Source organism: Phycodurus eques, chromosome 15 (genome assembly GCF_024500275.1).
Source record: "Phycodurus eques isolate BA_2022a chromosome 15, UOR_Pequ_1.1, whole genome shotgun sequence".
NCBI lineage: Eukaryota > Metazoa > Chordata > Actinopteri > Syngnathiformes > Syngnathidae > Phycodurus > Phycodurus eques.
Window position 1 is genome coordinate 5,430,375 of NC_084539.1, and position 20,289 is coordinate 5,450,663.

A 20,289-nucleotide genomic window follows, 5' to 3' on the forward strand; every position below is an offset into this window, starting at 1 on the left:
AGAATAAAAAAAGACATCAGCAGAAATCATAATTTTTGGTGTGTGTTTTCACTTTCTCTTGCAAATAGTAATGTTTGAATACAGGGCTCATAGAGGAGGGGTGAAGGGCAAATAAAAGTTTCAAACTCAGCAAATTTGTCTGAGAGGGGGGCTCTGGTCTGTCATCTGCTCACTGCGGCCCCCCTGCAGCACAAGACAGAAAAAAAACGCACCCCTGCCCCAACCCCTAGTCTAATCTGCATGTGTAAAGACACAATAGCGCAGCTCCGGGCCTGTCAGCTCCAGCGGCCCGGACACAGCCCCCATTGTCTGCCCTGCAGATGTCTCCGCAGCCACGCCACGCCATCTGCTGTTGATGCAGGAGGGGGTCGACCAGGGCATGGCTGAGGGAGGAGGAGCTGAGGCTTTAGTGTGTTCTCCCGTACCAAAAACGGACAAGTTGGGTTTGGGGCCAGCTGGTTTGGGCCGGTTGTGAAAAAGAGAGGGGTCCCACCGTGCAGCATCTGGTGTCCTGCCAGCTGCTGTCGTGGCTATTGTTTACTCGCAGGAACTTGGTGAAACTTTGGTAAACAGGCCACATAAAGGCGCACTTTCAGCTCCGTTTGGGTGCAGCAGCCACCTGCTCGATGCTGGGAGAATAATAGCAAGTAGGTAAGTAACAATAATACGACCTACGCGACTAGCTGGTTCGCTTACTGACTGTGTCATTTAAGCACATAGTGCAGCCTTTGTTATTGTTTGAGATTTACAGAAATATTCATATTTACACATTCTTTAATGTGATCATCATCTGAGTGACCAAGTGTACTACCCCTATAGTTGCTATCATCGACCAAAATGGTTCTATTGTGAATCAGACAAATTAAAAGGAATTAGAAAAGATTATGGAGTTCAATATTTACATGTTCCAATTGATTTTGTGTGATTTTAAAAAGGTGTCTCTAACACACACATCCCCCAACAAACACACACTCACACACACACACACACACAGGAGTGAACCTTATATTTTCTTTAAAATATGTTCAATTATAAACAAATAAGAATACACCAACAGAAAATATTTTTAAATCAAGGAAAAAAATCAATGTGAGTTGTGGAGATATAGATGGTGTCCATCATCTTCAGTGGCCGATGAAGCTCCAAAATATTTGAAGAGTGCTCCTGCTGTTGCATACAAATACTGTATATAATTTTGATATGAATCATGCATGGACTCAGCATGCATGAGCATGCTACATGTTAATTCAACTAATACAGTAAACTAACACAAACAGCTAAAAAAAGGGCCGGTTTAAGTGCACATTGAGTACTTTTACTGTTCAACTTTCAGTTGACCTACACACTACTGGCATTGTTCGAAGAAAATTAACGTCAATTGAATTAAATAAAAAATGTAAAGAACATTGCAACTTGCAATCGTTGATAACATCTCACGTCAACATTTATTAGCAAAATTTTGAAGACTCCTTATAATGTCTGCACAAGGAGATACAAATTCTCCATACAAACAGCAATCGTTCACATTTTGCCAAAAGAAAACCATTTTACGGAGCATTTTTATTTTTGGGAGGCGGGTTACTGCCCCGCAGAAATGCCACCCAGTGCAGCCGCACATACAAGAAACTGCCGCCGCACACACCCACATACACTCATATATAATTCTCCTACATCTCCAAAGATGCACAAGAACTCAATCTTCTTTTACCAGGCACATATTTTTGTTATTGTTTTTTAAAAAAAGATACACTCAAGCTTTGTATTATTTCATTGCTGTTTTTTTTTCAGTGCAAGGAAATATTGCATAAATATGAAATATTACCAAAGTGACCATTTCATTTACTTTTCTTCTGTAGAGCGCGACAGCAAACATTTATTTGAGTTTGACAATAATGTGCTGTCAATGTGAAATCATTCTTTTAAATACATTGCTTATACAAAAGGGTTAAGCTGGCTGAAAACTGAAAACTTGCTCTCTTAATGTGTTCTAGTGATTGGTCGAGTGGGTAATTAAAGATAGGGGGAAATTGAAAACAGTATTTAAATCAATGCGACTACAAAAGCGGTATAATAAAAACAGCCTAAGCAGACCTGCATACCATATTATGAAAGCACACAGAGTTTGGACGTGTGCCTGAGGCCCCTGTATGCTCTAAGTCCCTCCCGCTTGGGGTCGCTCACCATCCCTCGGACCACCGGCAGGCTGTCGCAGCCCCTCCTCCTCTGCACTCGGTGCAGCAGGATTCGATAGACCCCTGCATCAGGGGTGCGGCGGTCATTTTGTCGATTGTTCCGTAGGTGTGCTGAGGTAAACCCGAGCTTCTCTAGTGAGCAACGGACCTCCTCCATCTCCTCCTCCTCCACAAGGTCCCTACTTTCAGAATCCAACAGGCCCTGCACAGGGCTTGCTGGTTCCGGAGATGCCAACGACCAAGGGAATTCCACAGGTAAAAGCCAATCACAACCCAGCATCTGGTCAACAGCATAACGCTCAATGGGATCTGCCTTTAAGATGCCCCTGATGAGTCTCTGACAGGGACCAGGAACCCACGGGGGGATACTGTACGCGCCCTGGATGACACAGCGCCTCAGCTTGCCCATGGTTTCAGCACGGAATGGCATGGTGGCGGTCACCATGAAAAAAAGTAGGACCCCCATGGCCCACACATCCACTGGAGGGCCCAGATAGCACTCGTCCCTGAAGAGCTCCGGGGCGGCATATGGGGGTGAGCCGCAGAAGGTGTCGAGGGCATCATTGCGGTTGGAAATCTGCGTGCTGAATCCAAAGTCTGCCACCTTGACACAGCCACTGCCGGTGAACAGAACATTCTCTGCCTTCAGGTCCCGGTGGATGATGTTATTATTGTGCTGCAAGGTAAATCAAAGCTGATTTAATTTCTTAATCTTGCAAATATTATTATTGCATGTCAGGGCTATGATACAACCTATCCACTGGTAGCACTGGTGTGACCAACTTTCTCACTTGGTCACACTGGCACAAAATTTGGTTGCATACTATTTTGGGGGGTGCAGCATGACCTTGCATGAATAGTTGTCTTAATTGGCATACCATACTTTCATATGAAGTAAAGAGTATCAGTAACTTGAGTTATATTAGCTAAATATTTTACTGTTAAAATGAAATTGGTCTGTACAAGGAGTGGCTGACAAAACAGGTAATAATGCGGAATCTACAGAACGGTGAAAAAGAGGGCAACTTTCAACCACAATGTCTAATATCGCGCATATGTTACAGGGAGCAATAAAACATATGCACTCGCACTAATACGACTGGATGAAATTGTTGCATGTTTTACCCTTTTAGTCGCAGTTTCAAGCAATCTTATTGGAATATTTGCTCTTTTAACTTGACTACAGCCATCGCCCATTTTGCTAGCAATGAAAAAAATACAACTCTGTGATGGGAAAACAAAATTAACACTTCTGAAGTGGCCACTGAGTTTAGACTGTCACAGTGTGTCATCAGCAGGTTACAACAGAGATACAGAAAGACTGGAAGAGTCACAAAAAGGGTGCAGAAGTGGACTTCCTTGGAAATTTAAAAGAAAATGTAACTTTTTTTTTGGCATTCCGGTACTTGTTAGAGAACAGCAAGTTGAACACAATGTTTGGAAACATTGAACAGCTGGACAGGTGCACTTAAAAGTTTAGAGAAGGTCACATTAAGGTGTAAAGGTTATGGCGCATTTTAGGTTCATCCTGAAATGTTACTCGACAGCTGAATGTCCCTTACATTTTGTGAGTAGTGCAGTTGCTCACTGCATTGACTCACCATATATTTAATGGCAGAGAGGATCTGTGAGAATGTGATCTTGCTGGTGTTGTCAGCAAGTTTTCCTTCATTGCAGATCTTGTTGTGGAGGTCTCCTCCACCGGCGTACTCAAGCACCAGGTAGAGGCGACTTGGCGTCTCCACCACTTCATAGAGACGGATGATGTTAGGGTGCTCCATGGAGTTCATGCTGCTGACTTCCCTGGAGAGAAGCCGCTGGGCCTGATGGTCAAATCTTGTCTTGTCCAGGATTTTAAGGGCCACTTTGTCTATGAGGACAAATGATAGGACTTCAACCAACCATACTGGCTGCCAGGATAAATAACTTCACAAGAGTGCATTTATAGAAAATTAATGACAATTTTATATGTGACAAATCAGAAACAAATTTAAATTTGTCATAGTTGCATGATTGATTAAATAAATAAACATTCTGGTCAGACAACCAAGACAGGTGATGGCGATAGCTAGTAGTAATGAACTGATTATTGATTTGATTTTTTTGTATTATTTATATTATATTTATATATCAGTAACATTACTATACACTAATCCATTTTCGATACCACGTATCCTCATTAGGGTTGCGTGTGAGCTGGAGCCTATGCCAGCAGACTTCAGGCGAGAGGCAAGGTACACCCTTGGACTTGTCGCGACCCAGTCACAGGTCACATATAGACAAACATTCACACTCACATTTACACCACAGACAATTTAGTCTTCAATTAATCTAACATGCATGTTTTTGGAATGAGGGAAGAAGCCGGAATATACCTTGAGAAAGCCTATGCAAGCACAGGGACAACATGCAAACTCCATAATCTAGAGATGTCGAACCCCCAACCTCAGAACGGTGAGGCGGATGTGGTAACCGTTCAATCACGGTGCTGCCCGCTACATTACTACATTTTACGAAATGTATTATTTGTTTACTACATTCTACAAAAAGTATGATTTGTTTACTACATTTTACAAAAAGTATGATTTGTTTAAAAAAGTTTATTGAAACAAAAAACCCAAAGCCTGTCCAGAGAATATTTTTGAAATTCTCCATTGACACTGCAGACTTTAGTGAATGTGTTAGGGCACGGGTGTCAAACTCTTTTTTTTTTTTTGTCTCGGGTCGCATTGTAGTTATGATTTCCCTCAGAGGGCCGTGAAACAGTGAAACATATAAATGTTTAATCATCACCAAAACATATTATTACCAGTACATAACAAATTGAGGGATAACTAGTTTTAAAATCAGAAGACAAGGATAATAGTTTGTTCAAGTATTGTTTAAGTTACTGGAGAAGAAGGGTTTGGTAACAGAACAATGCAATATATCAACATTATTGTTTATTATTATGACAATTTGGAATTTGGGTACAGATTTGAGCAAAAAGCATGGAAGTTGACGAGCATGATTTGCTTTCGCGGGCCACATAAAATGATGTGGCGGGCCGCATCTGGCCCCCGGGCCTTGAGTTTGGCACCTATGTATTAGGGCATCCCAAAATATTTGTGCAACTGAATGGAAAGCATCCATCATTCAAAGCCATAGAAGAGTAACAGTTGTGTCGAGCTATGATTAACACGTTCAACAAACAATCGACCCACACACATCTAGATGAATGCAGTACATAACAAACTGACAATAGTGACATCTGTGCTAGGGGTACCTTTTGTCAGAGCATGAAAAGCCAGTTTGACTCTGGAGAAAGTCCCATGACCAATCTCTCCTCGAACCTTGTAGAAGCCCACCCTGCGGCCGATGACCAGTTCCTTGATGATTCTGTCATCCTTGTGCATGTCTGTTGTGAGCTTCTGCAGGGGAGTAAGGCATAGCGGTCCAACTGCTTCCTCACCGTCTTGTTCAGGGTCTGAGCTGTCTGTCAGGCTGTAAAGGCTGTGATGAAGTTTGGGGCTTGCTACCCGCATCTGTCCAGCAGGCATTTTTATGATGCTTTCATCTGCAAGTGAATCATAGTAAATTATAAACAGTAGAACCATTTTCCATTAACTTCCAAATCTACAGTATGTCACCGCAAACGCAACTAAGTCTTAACTAATAACACAAATACATTTGAGTGCAAAAAAAGTTAACCACTGGACTTAATCTCTTTGAACGTAACATCACATTTTAATTACATCGTATTGTACACCAGCCATGTCTAAACATTTGCTCCGAGGGCCGCATATAAAAAAAAAAAAAAATCAAAGGATGTAAGGGCGACTTTGACATTCTTCAACTTTATTAAACACTAAAACCAATCCATCAAGCAATTATATATGATAGTTATTCTGAGAGACTGCTACAACACAGCTTTCTGTTAAAGGAAAAAAGACTAATAGTTTTGGATTTTGCATGATTTTGGGGTGATGCGCAGCCTTGTATCCCACTAGAATAGATCTGCCTCTGCCCTAATCAGATCCCCATATTCAGAACTAAAACGAGCAATTTGTAATAAACTGACACTCTTCAAAGCTGTCTTTAGTTGAGGTTGATAATAAATCAATAATGTAATATGTTCACAAATTAGACCTTGACACAGAGCAGAAAGTGGACGAAAACGTTTGCTTCTGAAACTTTATCTTTATTTATGAGGCATTATAAAGAGATATTTTTTATTACTATTACTATTTTAGTTGTCAATACTCTCTTTGCATATCTAGAAAATTCCTATTCTATATTTAAATCCCATTTCTTATTAGTAGTAGTGGTAATTGTAGTAGTTGTAAGGTGAATTATTACACAAATGGGGGATATGGGTGTCACACCACCCCCATTTTCTTCATCATCCATTCATCAATTTTCTTCTGCTTATCTGAGGTTGGGTCACGGGGACAGTCGCTTTAGCAGGGAAGCCCAGACTTCCCTCTCCCCAGCCACTGCATCCAGCTCTTCCGGGGGGATACCGAGGCGTTCCCAGGACAGCCGGGAGACATAGTCTCTCCAGCGTGTCCTGGGTCGTCCTCGGGGTCTCCTCCCGCTGGGATGTGCCCGGAGCACCTCACCAGGGAGGCGTCCAGGAGGCATCCTTATCAGATGCCCGAGCCACCTCATCTTGCTCCTCTCAATGCGGAGGAGCAGCGGCTCTACTCTGAGCCCCTCCCGGATGACCGAGCTACTCACCCTATCTCTAAGGAAGAGCGGAGGAAACTCATTTCGGCTGCTTGTACCCGGGATCTTGTTCTTTCGGTCACGACCCACCGCTCGTGACCATAGGTGAGGCTAGGAACGTAAATTGACCGGTAAATTGACAGCTTCGCCTTTCGGCTCTGCTCCTTCTTCACCACAACAGACCGATAAAAAGTCCGCATCACTGCAGAAGTTGCACCGATCCGCTCTGTCGATCTCCCGTTACATTCTTCCCTCACTTGTAAACAAGACCCTGAGATACTTGAACTCCTCCACTAGGGGCAGGATCTCATCCCCGACCTGGAGAGGGCACTCCACCCTTTTCCGACTCAGGACCATGGTCTCAAGCCAACAGAACCACATAATCTGCAAAAAGCAGAGATGCAATACTGAGGCCACCAAACCGGACCACCTCTACGCCTCGGCTGCGCCTACATTTTTTTTGTCCATAAATGTTTTGAACAGAATCGCTGACAAAGGTCAGCCTTGGCGGAGTCCAACCGTCACCGAAAGCGAATCTGACTTAGCTGCCGGGCCAAACTCTGACACTGATCATACGGGGACTGAACTGCCTATATCAGGAGTTTCGGTACCCCCCCCCCCCCCCCTACCCCCCCACAGGACTCTTAAAAAAGGAGACCAGCACCCCAGTCTTTTTCTCAACACCCAAATCAATAGCATTGCGGGTCTTGTCAAATGTAATTTTTTTGTATATGCTGCGGGGCCCTAAAAAAAAAATGACCCGCAGGCCTTAGTCTGGACACCCCTGCTGTATTATCAAACAATAACACTACACAGATAGATGCAAGTCTTTCATCGGACATATTTAAGCAATGTATGTTCTTACCAAGTTTCCAAACTGCTGAATGTCATCAAAACAAAATTGTGGTGTCCATTTTAATTAACTTCCAAACCTAGGAATCATAACCCATCACAGCCCTCCGATGCACTCTAACACTCTGATGAGGAGGAAGGTTTCTCAGGCCACACCCCTCACCCCCACCCGCCCGTTAGCCTTTTGCCTCATTGAGGGAAGACGTACTACACTCGTGTCATGAGCTGTAATCCTGTTCTAGTTTAAGTCTGTCCCAACCATTTTAAAAGGTTGATGTCATCTTATAACAAAAAATGAGGCCCAACCTTATCACTAAGAAATGTGATCATGTCAGTCATAGGAAATATGGATGCTTTTTGTTACCGTGTAGCTGTGTGGAATGTGGCGACAACTGCTCTATCTGAGCTTTTGTGAGATGAAATGTTACGCAACAGCATTACATAATAATGTTCTTGGTGAGATTAGCACTAGGCTCCCTCTCAAACACTGTCTGAGCAGCACAGATAAAGAGATTACAAAGCCTCACCGGGAGAAGCTTCTTCATTCAGGTGTTTCATCATGGTGAGCAGTAGAGTGAGAACACTGAGACAAATAGCAGTACATTGAACCTTTACCGCAACACTCCATAAAACATGTTCAGCTCATCAAGCATATATCTGATTTAAAGGTGAATGGAAAGGCCAGGGTGTACTCCGCCTCTTTCACAAAGAGGATGAGATACAAATCACCATCAAAAATCAAGATGAGTTGAACTAGGCATCCATATATGCATTTTCTACACCATTCATCCAGTGGACTCATAGAAAGACCGACAACCATTCACATTCACCCCAACGCTGAGTGGGAACTGAACCCTGCAAAGTCAGACAAATGTGTCACACCAGCATCAGTGATTTGGAGTTGAGGTTAACTTCAAGAAATCAATCATGAAATGAGTTGCAGTGAAATAACTAGGGAAAACTTCAACAGAATTTATTTTTTAATGGCAATTGGTCTCGTGTTTTTCTACTTACTGCTCCACCTGCCTGCCATAAACTGATGCAGGTGTCTGACTGGATTAAAGACTTAGAAATACAGCCTGTGTTTAACTGTGATCTCAGTACTCTGGTCACCTGCCACCATGGCAGTGAAACTGCAAATCAATGTATGACAGTGCACGGTGCATGGGAGATGATTTTCTTGTTAAATGACCCTGTGAGAAGTCAAATACCTGAACTCAAAAAATCTGGAAATGTAAAATTTAAAGACTAGTGAACTGTTGCTCGAACCTACAGAGGTGACATGGCCAGCCGCCCATTAGTACTATTAGCCTTAAACAATTTAGGTCCTTCTTTTCTTCGAACGGCTGCAGAGGCTGGCAGTATGCTGGCTGTCTTCCAGCTCTTTTATTCTCTGACGTAGAGCCCCAATTTCCTTGTTCTTCTCTTCCTGGAAGAACTGCAGCTTCTAAAGGACAAACACAGTTAATAGAAACATGCACATCCTGGACACAAAGATTACATTTCTCAGAACATTTACTAATGTACTGTATGAGTTATGACCTACAAGACTGCCTCCATCTTTTTTTTTTTAATTCAACGATTGTTTATTCTCTGGCCTACAGTAGCTATGGAAGTAAGCCCTTTTCCTATCTATTCTAAGTAAAATGAATCTCATAACAAATAACAGATGTTTGTCAAATCCTTCCATCAGAATCCATTTTTTTCTATTGTTTTATGCACATTGGTCAAAATGAGTCTGTTGCATGGTTTGACATCTATGCGGTTTGTCGACTGAAGGCAAAAGACAATAAACAGCATAAGGCTGGCAAAATGGGTGAATTTGAAATCACAGACAGTTTCATGAAGTTTTGACAATGAATACTCAAGTACCTGCCCACATTGTGGTTGGTACCCACCCACTCAACAAAGTGGAACAGCAACAGGGCATTTCCAGGTTTTAAGCAAGCCAGTCTTTAGCCATACATATGCAGTCTACAAAGTTGACATGTTGTGTTTTAAAACAATACTAAACTATATTCATAATTTATGATGTAACACTGGATGAAACACTGGACACTGGATGTCCTCAGCAATGATCATTCATTGTGCCAGGTTCAATTCCGATGAATGAGAGTAACCTAATAATATCCCCCCTCTCTTTTAATTTTCAGCCACGTCCCCTTTCAGATCACGTTCCCTATAGCGTAAGTGGGCCAAGAATCCAATGCTTGGTGAATTGTGCTTGACAATGATAGTACCGGGACGGGTGACCAGCTGGCCGCCGACAGCACACCTTCGCCAGACGTGAGCACGCCAACGACCCGGCTGAAGAGGACCGAGGTGGGAGGAGCATATCAATGTGGTGCAAATGAGGCGAATGCACGTTCAGTGTGTACAGTATAAATAATCCCCTAATCAAACTCTTGGGAGGGACACGGAAATTTAACGTAGCACTGAAGGACGTGACGTCGCTATGAATGCTTGGCCGCCCCAAGCTTTTAGAGCAGTGCTTCTCAAATAGTCGGGTGGGACCCGCTGGGGGGTCGCGTTGCGATGCCAGGGGGGGGCGTGTGAGACCCTGAAGAACATGATTTGCCGTACTAGAATAAAGTCTAATTGCACATCCACTGCAGTAAATGGCAGTGGTGCTCTCGTTGCGCTCGCACTTTTCTATTTCAGGGAAATTGATGCACTTTATTTTCTGTTACAGACTGAAAACAAAATATTATGTAAATTGATCTATATCTTTCTTTTGTACTTTCTTCAATGATTAGATTATATTATCCTTTATATACAATGTTATATAGAGCTGTACTCGCGGGGGCGGCGGGTCGCAAATTTTTTTCTTCTTCCTGGGGGGGGGGTCATAACAGAAAACAATTGAGAAGCACTGCGTAACGGTAGCAGACACCGTGACATGGACCAATCAGAGCCAAGCTGTTTTCCATATTTAAATTGCGGATGATGAGCTATCCAATCAAAGCAAAGATCATTTACATGTCACATATTAATGAGAAATCCGGCCATCTCGAATGCCAGGTGGAAAAGAACAAATAGAATAACTTCAAAAAGGCCATTTCCAACCCAAATTATATTAAAGGATTAAAGGACATCATAGATTATAAAAATACAATTCATAAAAACTGATGGAAGGCAACCTTTAAGGGTTGACGAAAGGTCCAAACAAACATTGTTTTAGAACATGAACATTGCTCTAAGCAGAATAAAAAAAAAATAATTAAAAAAAAAACATGCTTACCCTCTTGAAGAAATGTTGTGCAGTAAAAACAGAGTCATGGTTTTTCTGATGGTATTGGCTCATCTGAGCAGTATTCTGAATTCTTCCCAACTTTTCACCAAACTACGAAAACCAAAAAAAAAAAAAAAAAAAAAAACAATATGCTTGGCACACATGTAGCAATATCATTAAAAATCAAAGCATAACTGCAGTGCAAAATTACTCAACTTTAAAACAACTGTATGTGTACTAACATTAAAATAACAACATAAAAAATAATTTTGATAGTACATGGTCTTGTAATGAGGAGAATAGCATTCCTGTCATTGTCATGTGACCCTGAATCACCTAACTTTGTAGTCGGCTCGATAATATTAGTGGAGACAAGCCTGGATCTGTTGTGTTGGCACTAGTGTCACCAATCATCACAGTTATTGTTCAGAGTTGTCTTCCGTGCTTGTACAAACGTACACAGTTAAATGATTAAAAAAAATGTATGTCATTGATTTCTATTCTTTTGCACTTACATTCATTGCTTTGGCTTATTTAGCTTCTGTTTAGGGTTGCACAATATATCGTTTGAGCATTGTCACCGCAATGTAGGAGTGCACAATAGTCACATTCCAGGATCCTGCATAATGTTGGTGTATTGATATGCAGTCAATCGAATGTAATAAGTGACCAGCAGAGCGACCTGGTTGGACATGCCAATAAGATTAGCACCAATGATACGGTGAATTATAACCCATTAAACAACATACACAAGCAGCCCAGATTGTTATACACTTATTTTTTTTGTATGATAACTATTAATGAGGACACGACAAATAATTACAGACCTTCATTTACTGTATCTCTTTTCAGAATGTGATGAACGAAAGCATGTCAGATCAGATTACACTTACCGAAGGGACAAATGTTAGGTGTGTTTTGCTTAAACTAACGCACTTCAAATATAGAAATACTCATGCATATGTGAAAGGTCAGAGGACAAAGATCTTAAAAATTTTCTTGATAACACTAGAACCCCTTTACAAACCACGGACCATTTCAAAGTGATTATATAGCAGATATACAGCAGTTAAATCAATAAATATGATTTAGAATGCGTCTTCTGCTTTTTGCATCTACAACCCCAATTACAATGAAGTTGGGACGTTGTGTTAAACATAAATAAAAACAGAATACAATGATTTACAAGTCATGTTCAACCTATATTTAATTGAATACACTACAAAGACAAGATATGTAATGTTCAAACGGATAAAATGTATTGTTTTTAGCAAATAATCATGAACTTGGAATTTTATGGCTGCAACACATTCCAAAAAAGCTGGGACGGGGTCATGTTTATCACTGTGTTACATTCCCTTTTCTTTTAACAACATTCAATAAACGTGTGGGAACTGAGAACACTAATTGTTGACGTTTTGTAGGTGGAATTCTTTCCCATTCTTGCTTGATGCACAGCTTCAACTGTCCAACAGTCCGGGCTCTCCGTTGTCAATGGAACACTTTTCCACTTTGCATCAGTCCATCTTAGATGAGCTCGGGCCCAGAGAAGTCGGGTGTTGTTGATAAATGGCTTTTGCTTTGCATAGTAGAGTTTCAAATTGCACTTACGGATGTCGTGCCGAACTGTATTTCCTGACCTTTGTTTTCTGAAGTGTTCTTGAGTCCATGTGGTGATATTCTTTACACATTGATGTTTAGTTTTTGATGCAGTGCCGCCTGAGGGATCGAAGGTCACGGGCATTCAATTTTGGTTTTCGGCCTTGCCGCTTACATGCAATGATTTCTCCAGATTCTCTGAACCTTTTGATGATATTATGGACCGTAGATGATGAAATCTCTAAATTCCTTGCAATTGTACGTTGATGAACATTGTCCTTAAACTGTTCGACTATTTTCTCACGCACTTGTTCACAAAGAGGTGAGCTTCGCCCCATCTTTGCTTGTGAATGACTGAGCAATTCAGGGAAGCTTCTTTTATACCCAATCATAGCTCAGGAAATGGATGGATGGAGTTAGCGACTTCATGATGATTTATTGTGTGGCATTTGGTTGTACAATTGGTTTAGGCAGTGACAAAGAGTTTCTTTGGCTATCCAAGTGATAAAGATATACGTGACCAGTGGATAGGGAAAGTCAATCGACGGTAAGAAACGTGGTCAGCTATGGGTGCCTAGCAAGCATTCCAAACTCTGTGCTGATCATTTTTAACCGGGGTGTTTTGAGAAAGAATTAGCAGAAAGCATTGGATACGCAGGTGCAGCTAGGCAGAGGCTGAAACCAGCTGCAGTGCCAACTATTTTTCCTACGGCCATCTAAACCGCCAGCAAGACAACTAACTCTCGCAGCCACCATGGTGCAGCGGTGAAGCGGCGCAGACAAGAGGTGAGGTTTTCCTTATATACACCTACGCCACCTTCTTGACAAGAAACCGGAGGAATACTGACCAAATGTACATAATGCATGTACAATAAAATACTCTATCATATAACAACAAATAAATATAAGCGGTACAGAGATGGATGGATGGACCAATGCCTTATAAATCCCACAAGAACGGCCGACTGCTCATACTGCGTCTGTTCATGATTCTATGTTTCTATCGACAAGTGAGGATGCTGGAGCAAGTAAATTATGGATTTATGGGATGCACAAACATACCAGTCTGTATTTCAAATCCGTTCTGCGCGGTATTATGTTGTCTCTTCTGCAGGCAATGCCGTCACATCGACCCAGAGGCCACTCTCTTTTTCTGTTGTACAGCTTCGACTTGGCTGCTCGTCGTAGTCACTGTCAGGTTCCGACCTCCTGATCGGCTCAAACATGTACGGTTTGACCATGCCAAGTTCAGTTGGATGCTCTTGTATGTCAAAATCCTCCTCCTCCTCATATTCCAACACGTTGCTCGTCATTGGGTATATAGTGTAGCATGCTGTGTTTGGCAATTGCAACGTCACTTCTGGTAGCCCTTGCGGTGGATAGAGTAACTCCACCCCGACGTATCGATTTTTGGGTGTGTTCGGGGAGTGCTCAATATGCGTAATAAAAACCTCGTTTTTAGCTAAACTACAGTTGACAACTTGCTGGAAGTGACTTGCATGTACTACATAACATATAAACAATGCAAATATGAATTTTAACTGACCCCATAACATCTTTGTCCTCTGACCTTTAAAACATAGGTGTAAAATAACTTGATTTTAAAAAAAATTATCGTATTAGGAATCTGCTAATGACTAGAGTATAACTGGGCATGAAATAAATTATTTTTTAATTATTATTATTATTAAATATAATATAATTATATAATAACATTATAATATATATATTTATTTCTGGCTGGACAATTGCTCAGTGCTACAGTACATTTAAAACAAAGGTAGACTTAATACAATTGTCTCCCTATGTCACGTACGTGGTTAGGGTGAGGGCGAGTAACGCAAGGCAAGAACATGGTGGACCCAATTGCAGGGAAGCAGGGAGGCAAGGCAGGAGTGCGGGAGTCTCAAAATAATATTTAATCTTCAAAAAGGGCAAACAAGGATATTGGATAAAGCAAAACTAAACAAAGTCCCACAACAGATAACAACCAAACGAAAGTAACAAAGAAACACTTGAATATCTAAAACTGGAAACAAACTATGACCTGTGAGTAAGACGTGGAACAGATAGGGACAATGACACCTGACAATGACATGTGACAACGACAACTGGCGACGATGACATGGCAAAGACGTGACAACGACAATGAACTGACAAGAACTGAAAGAAACCAGGGAACTAAATACAAACAGATTGACGAGACAACGAGGAACACCTGGACAAGACACGAGTGGCTGGAGAGAGCTGGTTGGTCGACACAAAGTAGACGAGAACAGGTGGACACAACAACGTAATGAGCACATGACAAACATGGAACAAAACTAAACACAACCCAAACCAAAACACAGACCATGACACCCTATACTTTTGTGCTCTTCTTTTTCTAGAGAGGGAAAAAGAGAAATGCCCGCTGGTTTTCACGTTACACGTATGTATTAACCTGTATTTTTTAACACCGTAATATATATTGCAGGGCTAAAGAAAATCACAATGTCATTTTCCCCCAAATATTATGCAGCAAAGTAAAACTAATTAACTTTGCTGCATAATATTGCTGCATTATTATCTTTGTCATTAACAAATACACGACACTACTACCTACTGCTTTAGCTCTGTATTTACCACTTTGGCTAGTGGGTCCATGAACACAACTTTAACAAAATATCTACAATACACAGCAGCGCTGTTGGAGGAATTAAATTCCATTTACCTCCACTTGTAACTTCAAAAGCTCACTTTGCTGTTTTCTCTCCTGGTCCTTTAGCTTCCTGCTCATCTCCTCCAGATCCAGATCCTTTTGCTCCACTAACTTCATAAATTCAGCCTCTTTGGCTTGCACTGCAGTAAAAGACATCTCACCTAAATATACTCTACATACAGTCCTTGACAAATTTATGAGACCTCCTGTCATAAAAAGAGACGAGTACATCAATCACCACGAAGTGCTTTAATGTGAAATAAATTTTAGTATGCTCTCAAAAGCTTTACCATTTTGAACTGGAATGATACTTTTCAAACTGATTTGACCTTTTTATAGGTGATTTTGAACCGGCTTGCTGAGATTTTTTGAGAAGTCAGAAATGCATTAAGCATAACAGTCAACAACAGCCAACTATATTTCTGTTTAGGAATGTGAATAAATAATAATATTTGATACAGAAATGATAACATTTCTTTCAATTTATCTGGTAGAACAAAACAATTAATGCATAAAATTAATATATTTCAGCATTAAAAATATCATTTTAGTTAAAGAGCTTCTAAATACTGGTGTATTACCATTGCAGAAATAAACGATTCATGATTTGACTCTGACTTTTATTAAAAAGAAAATGTTATAAAACAATATGAAACGTAATATTTCATTCAGAATAGTTTACTCCTGCAGCCCAATCCATCTATGGATCAATTATTTCTCCCACCGCAATTACATTGGTTGGTGGGGTAATACATAAGCAGTGTATTTTCTTAAAAAATACTCACTAGCTCTAGGAATTTGTTAACTACCTTTGATATTATGAGATATGGTTTCCCATTCAACACATATTAATTAAACCTTTAGTACATATTTGTCCTAATTTTTCATGAATTTATCTAAAAAAGCATTTCGACACCAATAATACCAATCATAATAATAATAATAGATACCAATAATAACAACATCAGTACATAAGTAAGAATAAACTGTTGAAAGTATACATCCTGTCCAGAATTTTTGAAACTATTTTCAGTGACCTCTGTGTAGTATATCTTAAAGTATTTTTAAACAAGTGAGAAAACATGACAGTGGAATGATCACCACAGTACAACAGCCCTCCTTTACATAACTGATCAGGTTATTGATTATGCTTTGTGAACTATTGGTCAACTTCTCAATACCTATTTGACCTATATTTGGCAAGAATTTGGACACAATGTCTTGCTTGTGAAATAGCCAACTGCGCAGTCCCTCCAAACTTGTGATACATGAATGTTACAGTTGCCTTCATTGTGACTTCATTGTCCGAATCCCTCATGTGTGCAATATGCATTCTCCTCCAGACTACTGATGTCTCACGTAACATATGGGTGGATTATTTTAGTAGCAGAGCTCAGTGTAAAAAGCTCTTAACACAGTGAGCTAGTGTGAGGGTAATGTTTACTGCTCTTACGTTGACTAAAACCTTCGTTGTGGGCCTCTGCCAGCTGTCGCCGGCACTCTTGCGTTACAGTCTCTAGCCCCCTCTTGTGGCTCTCTGTCTGTGCTTTCATTTCACAGAGCAGTCGTTGGATCTCAGCCTTTCCATCCTGACGATAAAAGACAACATACAACACTGTCCACATTTTACTGTCCAAAATAAATAAATAAAAATAAAATAAATAAATAAAAAATGCAAACAAGTTAAATATTTGCACATAGGATACATATTTAGGTGACATATTACTAGTAAACAGTTATCCATCCATCCATTTTCTAGACTGAGTTTCCTGTTCAGGCTCACACCTATTCCAGCAGAGAACAGGCTAAAGGCAAACTAGCCAAACCCTGGAATTCAAATTCACATCATTGGTAAGTGGCGTAATCTCACCCTACCTGCACCACAAATCAGGCGAGTAAACCACAACACCGCCACACAACCACATAGTGGAAATTAAGCCCTTGAATAAAGTCCAGTCTTCACTTATTGAAGTTTTTACCTCTGCTGTTCTTTTACTTTGTTGCCTCAAGACTGCCATATTGCGCCTCAATGTCTCATTCGCCACTAGAACATGGAGAAGATATTTGCATTACTATTCTTATGAGCCATATTCTACCCTCAATTTTATTATTGTGATGTCATATATATAACAAACAATCAAAAATACATTGGGGATACGCCCTACAGAAAGGAATTGAAATCATGTTTGACTAGTTTACGAGGGATGGCCATATGTAATAACACTTATCCTAATACAACACATGTACTTGTGTTACCTCTGAGCTCGCACTGCTCCTGTAAAGCCTGCTGCAGCTTGTTCACTGTGGCAAGTAGGGCATCCCTTTCTGAAAGAGGTTGGTCAAAGACACAATAGAGTGTGTTTGATCTACTAGTCAGTTATCCTATCATTAGGTAGATTTGCTGAATTGCATTGCAGATAAAGTGTGTCTAATAATGTGGCTTGGCATAAGGTATTTTCTTCGTATGTATTATTAGGTATTAGATACACCTGCAGAATGTAATACATAGACGCATTATATCTCAGTTATCTTTAGCTTATTATGGTATATATCCATCCATCCATTTTCTGAGCCGCTTCTCCTCACTAGGGTCGCGGGCGTGCTGGAGCCTATCCCAGCTGTCATCGGGCAGGAGGCGGGGTACACCCTGAACTGGTTGCCAGCCAATCGCAGGGCACATACAAACAGACAACCATTCGCACTCACATGCACACCTACGGGCAATTTAGAGTCTCCAATTAATGCATGTTTTTGGGATGTGGGAGGAAACCGGAGTGCCCGTAGAAAACCCACGCAGGCACGGGGAGAACATGCAAACTCCACACAGCCGGGGCCCGGGGATTGAACCCGGGTCCTCAGAACTGTGAGGCTGACGCTCTAACCAGTCGTCCACCGTGCTGCCTATTTTGGTATATAAACGTGGCAAATTAAGAAATAAAAGCACACATTTGAACAGATGAGGATGCTGATTATAATAGCTCTCAGTATGATGTTGCACAGTTCTATGCCAAGCATATACTTAAATGAATACTTCTCAGACAGTATTAATAAAAACTTTATATTAATGTTTGCATGCCTGCGGATGAAATCAATCCAACCTGAGGACGTTCGTTGCAGTAACCTGGCCTGCAGTAGACGATAGAAATACGCCTCAGAAATAAAAAACACATCACCAAGGCAATGTAGTACAGTATATAGCTTAAAAGGAATCATATACTGTACATAGCCGTACCACATCAACATCATACGCAGTAGCTTTAAAATAAAAAAGGAATGTGGTATGGTGTTCATTCAATAAGTTCCATAGACAGCTATAGGCTTTAATCGTGTGTGCTGGGACCGCTAATAATACACACACACCCCGTCTACAAATAAGAACACGATTTGACTGTTGTAAAGTTACTTGCGGTCAAATAGCGAGACTGTCTAATTATTGTTCAGCTATAGTTCACACCACTTTCCCCCTTGTCCGTTCTGTCCCTCTGTCTGTCCCCTAAAACCATTTTCTGTCCGGCTGAATATTCAATAGACATCATAATAATAATAAATAAGCAGAGGGAATATTTCAAATTCCCCTGTTGCACAGCAAAACCGTTCCAGCACATTCTGATCCAAAAATTCTTAATCGCCATACGGCTGAACAGGACAGGTTCAATGATTTTTGTTTTTGTTGTTTTTGAAACAGGAACTCACCTTCTGTGGCAACTTTTTCCTTGGTCTCATAAAATTTCACGTGTCTTTTAGCGTCTTCTAGCATCGTCTCCAACAGGATGGCTTTGCCATTTAACTCTGTAATTGTCTGTATTGTATTAGTAAAGATTAGACTATGACAATGTTCTTCTATGGCACTTATTTCTTTGAGTTTGTATCGAATATACAGCAAAGGCACGGGCCTTCAAATACAGTACTGTACATCCAGTACCGTGCCAAACTACCTGTGATGACAGTTGAACATTAACTTACATTTTCAAGTCCGGTGTATTCTTCTATTAATTTATCAAGATTTACACCGTTTAACAGAGCCATATAGTACACTAAAAGTTAGAATGACACCTTAAAATGTCTCAAATTGTTTGAGCAAGGGAGAAGAAAACTAAAATGCATCCAAGTAACAGCTAGCTTAGCAACAATTAAAGCTAACGGCTACAACTAGCTACAGCACGAGACTCACCCACCCAAAGAACCGAAGAAAAAAAAGAAAGAAGAACGTCATCTGAGTTAGGACTTTCAAAGTTGGATTGCCCCCATTAGGCCCACATTTTTTTTCAATCTTGAATTTACACGATAGCTGCAATATTATAAATATAAAACGTAGTAGGAATTAATGAAGTAAGATGCACTGTATAACACCAAAACGGCAGAAGTGGCTACTGTACTCACACTTTACTTAAGTAGACGTAAAGATGTGTTTAGAAAAAACAAAAAAAGTAGAGACTGAACTGTAATTGAATAAATAAAATTATTTTTACAGTCAAACACAGCAATAAGCTCTTTCCTCCAATAATAAGACAGGCTTATCATATGCATATGAAGATTTAACTTAAGATCTTTTTCAGAAAGTTGATGAATATCTGAGAAAAGCTTGTGCGTGTCTGTGTTCTGTGCATATTCTTGATCAAGATCCACTTCCAAAAGAGCGTCTTCCACAATGATGTCTTTCCACTCATCTTTTGTATAGGAAAAATACTTTCTTGTTTTCCATGTTGATAATGTGAAGGGTCTTGCAGTTTCAAAAATGGAGCAGGTTGTGTACAGAATCAATCAGAACAACATTATGAAGATGGAAAACATGGGAGGAAGTCAACCTTAGGAGTATTGAGGTCTCAATGAAGATTTTGACCTTTTACCCTTCTTGTGATCACGATAAATAATGCTATTTTTACTGAATGTACTACATCTGATTATTTTTATATATATACATTTTGTTACTATACCTAAGTAGATTTTGTGAGGTACAGTATCTGTTTGTTAATTTTTTGTGTATTTTGTTTTACTGACCACCTTTA

At 40.4% G+C, this 20,289-nt stretch overlaps 2 protein-coding genes across 2 annotated transcripts; both read right to left on the reverse strand.

Annotated features, from left to right (window-relative positions):
• Nucleotides 1-1,322: 1,322 nt before the first annotated feature.
• nim1kb (NIM1 serine/threonine protein kinase) lies at nt 1,323-7,867 on the reverse strand. Its single transcript, XM_061698709.1, has 4 exons — nt 7,765-7,867; nt 5,458-5,748; nt 3,794-4,062; nt 1,323-2,868 (listed from the first exon to the last, which is right to left on the reverse strand). Exons 2-4 carry the CDS (start codon nt 5,729-5,731, stop codon nt 2,104-2,106), a joined length of 1,308 nt encoding a protein of 435 aa, XP_061554693.1. The 5' UTR covers nt 5,732-5,748; nt 7,765-7,867; the 3' UTR covers nt 1,323-2,103.
• A 1,040-nt stretch (nt 7,868-8,907) lies between these two features.
• On the reverse strand, nt 8,908-17,604 carry LOC133414174 (coiled-coil domain-containing protein 152-like). Its single transcript, XM_061699352.1, has 6 exons — nt 17,540-17,604; nt 17,263-17,327; nt 16,737-16,872; nt 15,296-15,423; nt 10,993-11,094; nt 8,908-9,198 (listed from the first exon to the last, which is right to left on the reverse strand). Exons 2-6 carry the CDS (start codon nt 17,299-17,301, stop codon nt 9,073-9,075), a joined length of 531 nt encoding a protein of 176 aa, XP_061555336.1. The 5' UTR covers nt 17,302-17,327; nt 17,540-17,604; the 3' UTR covers nt 8,908-9,072.
• Between the last annotated feature and the right edge of the window lie 2,685 nt (nt 17,605-20,289).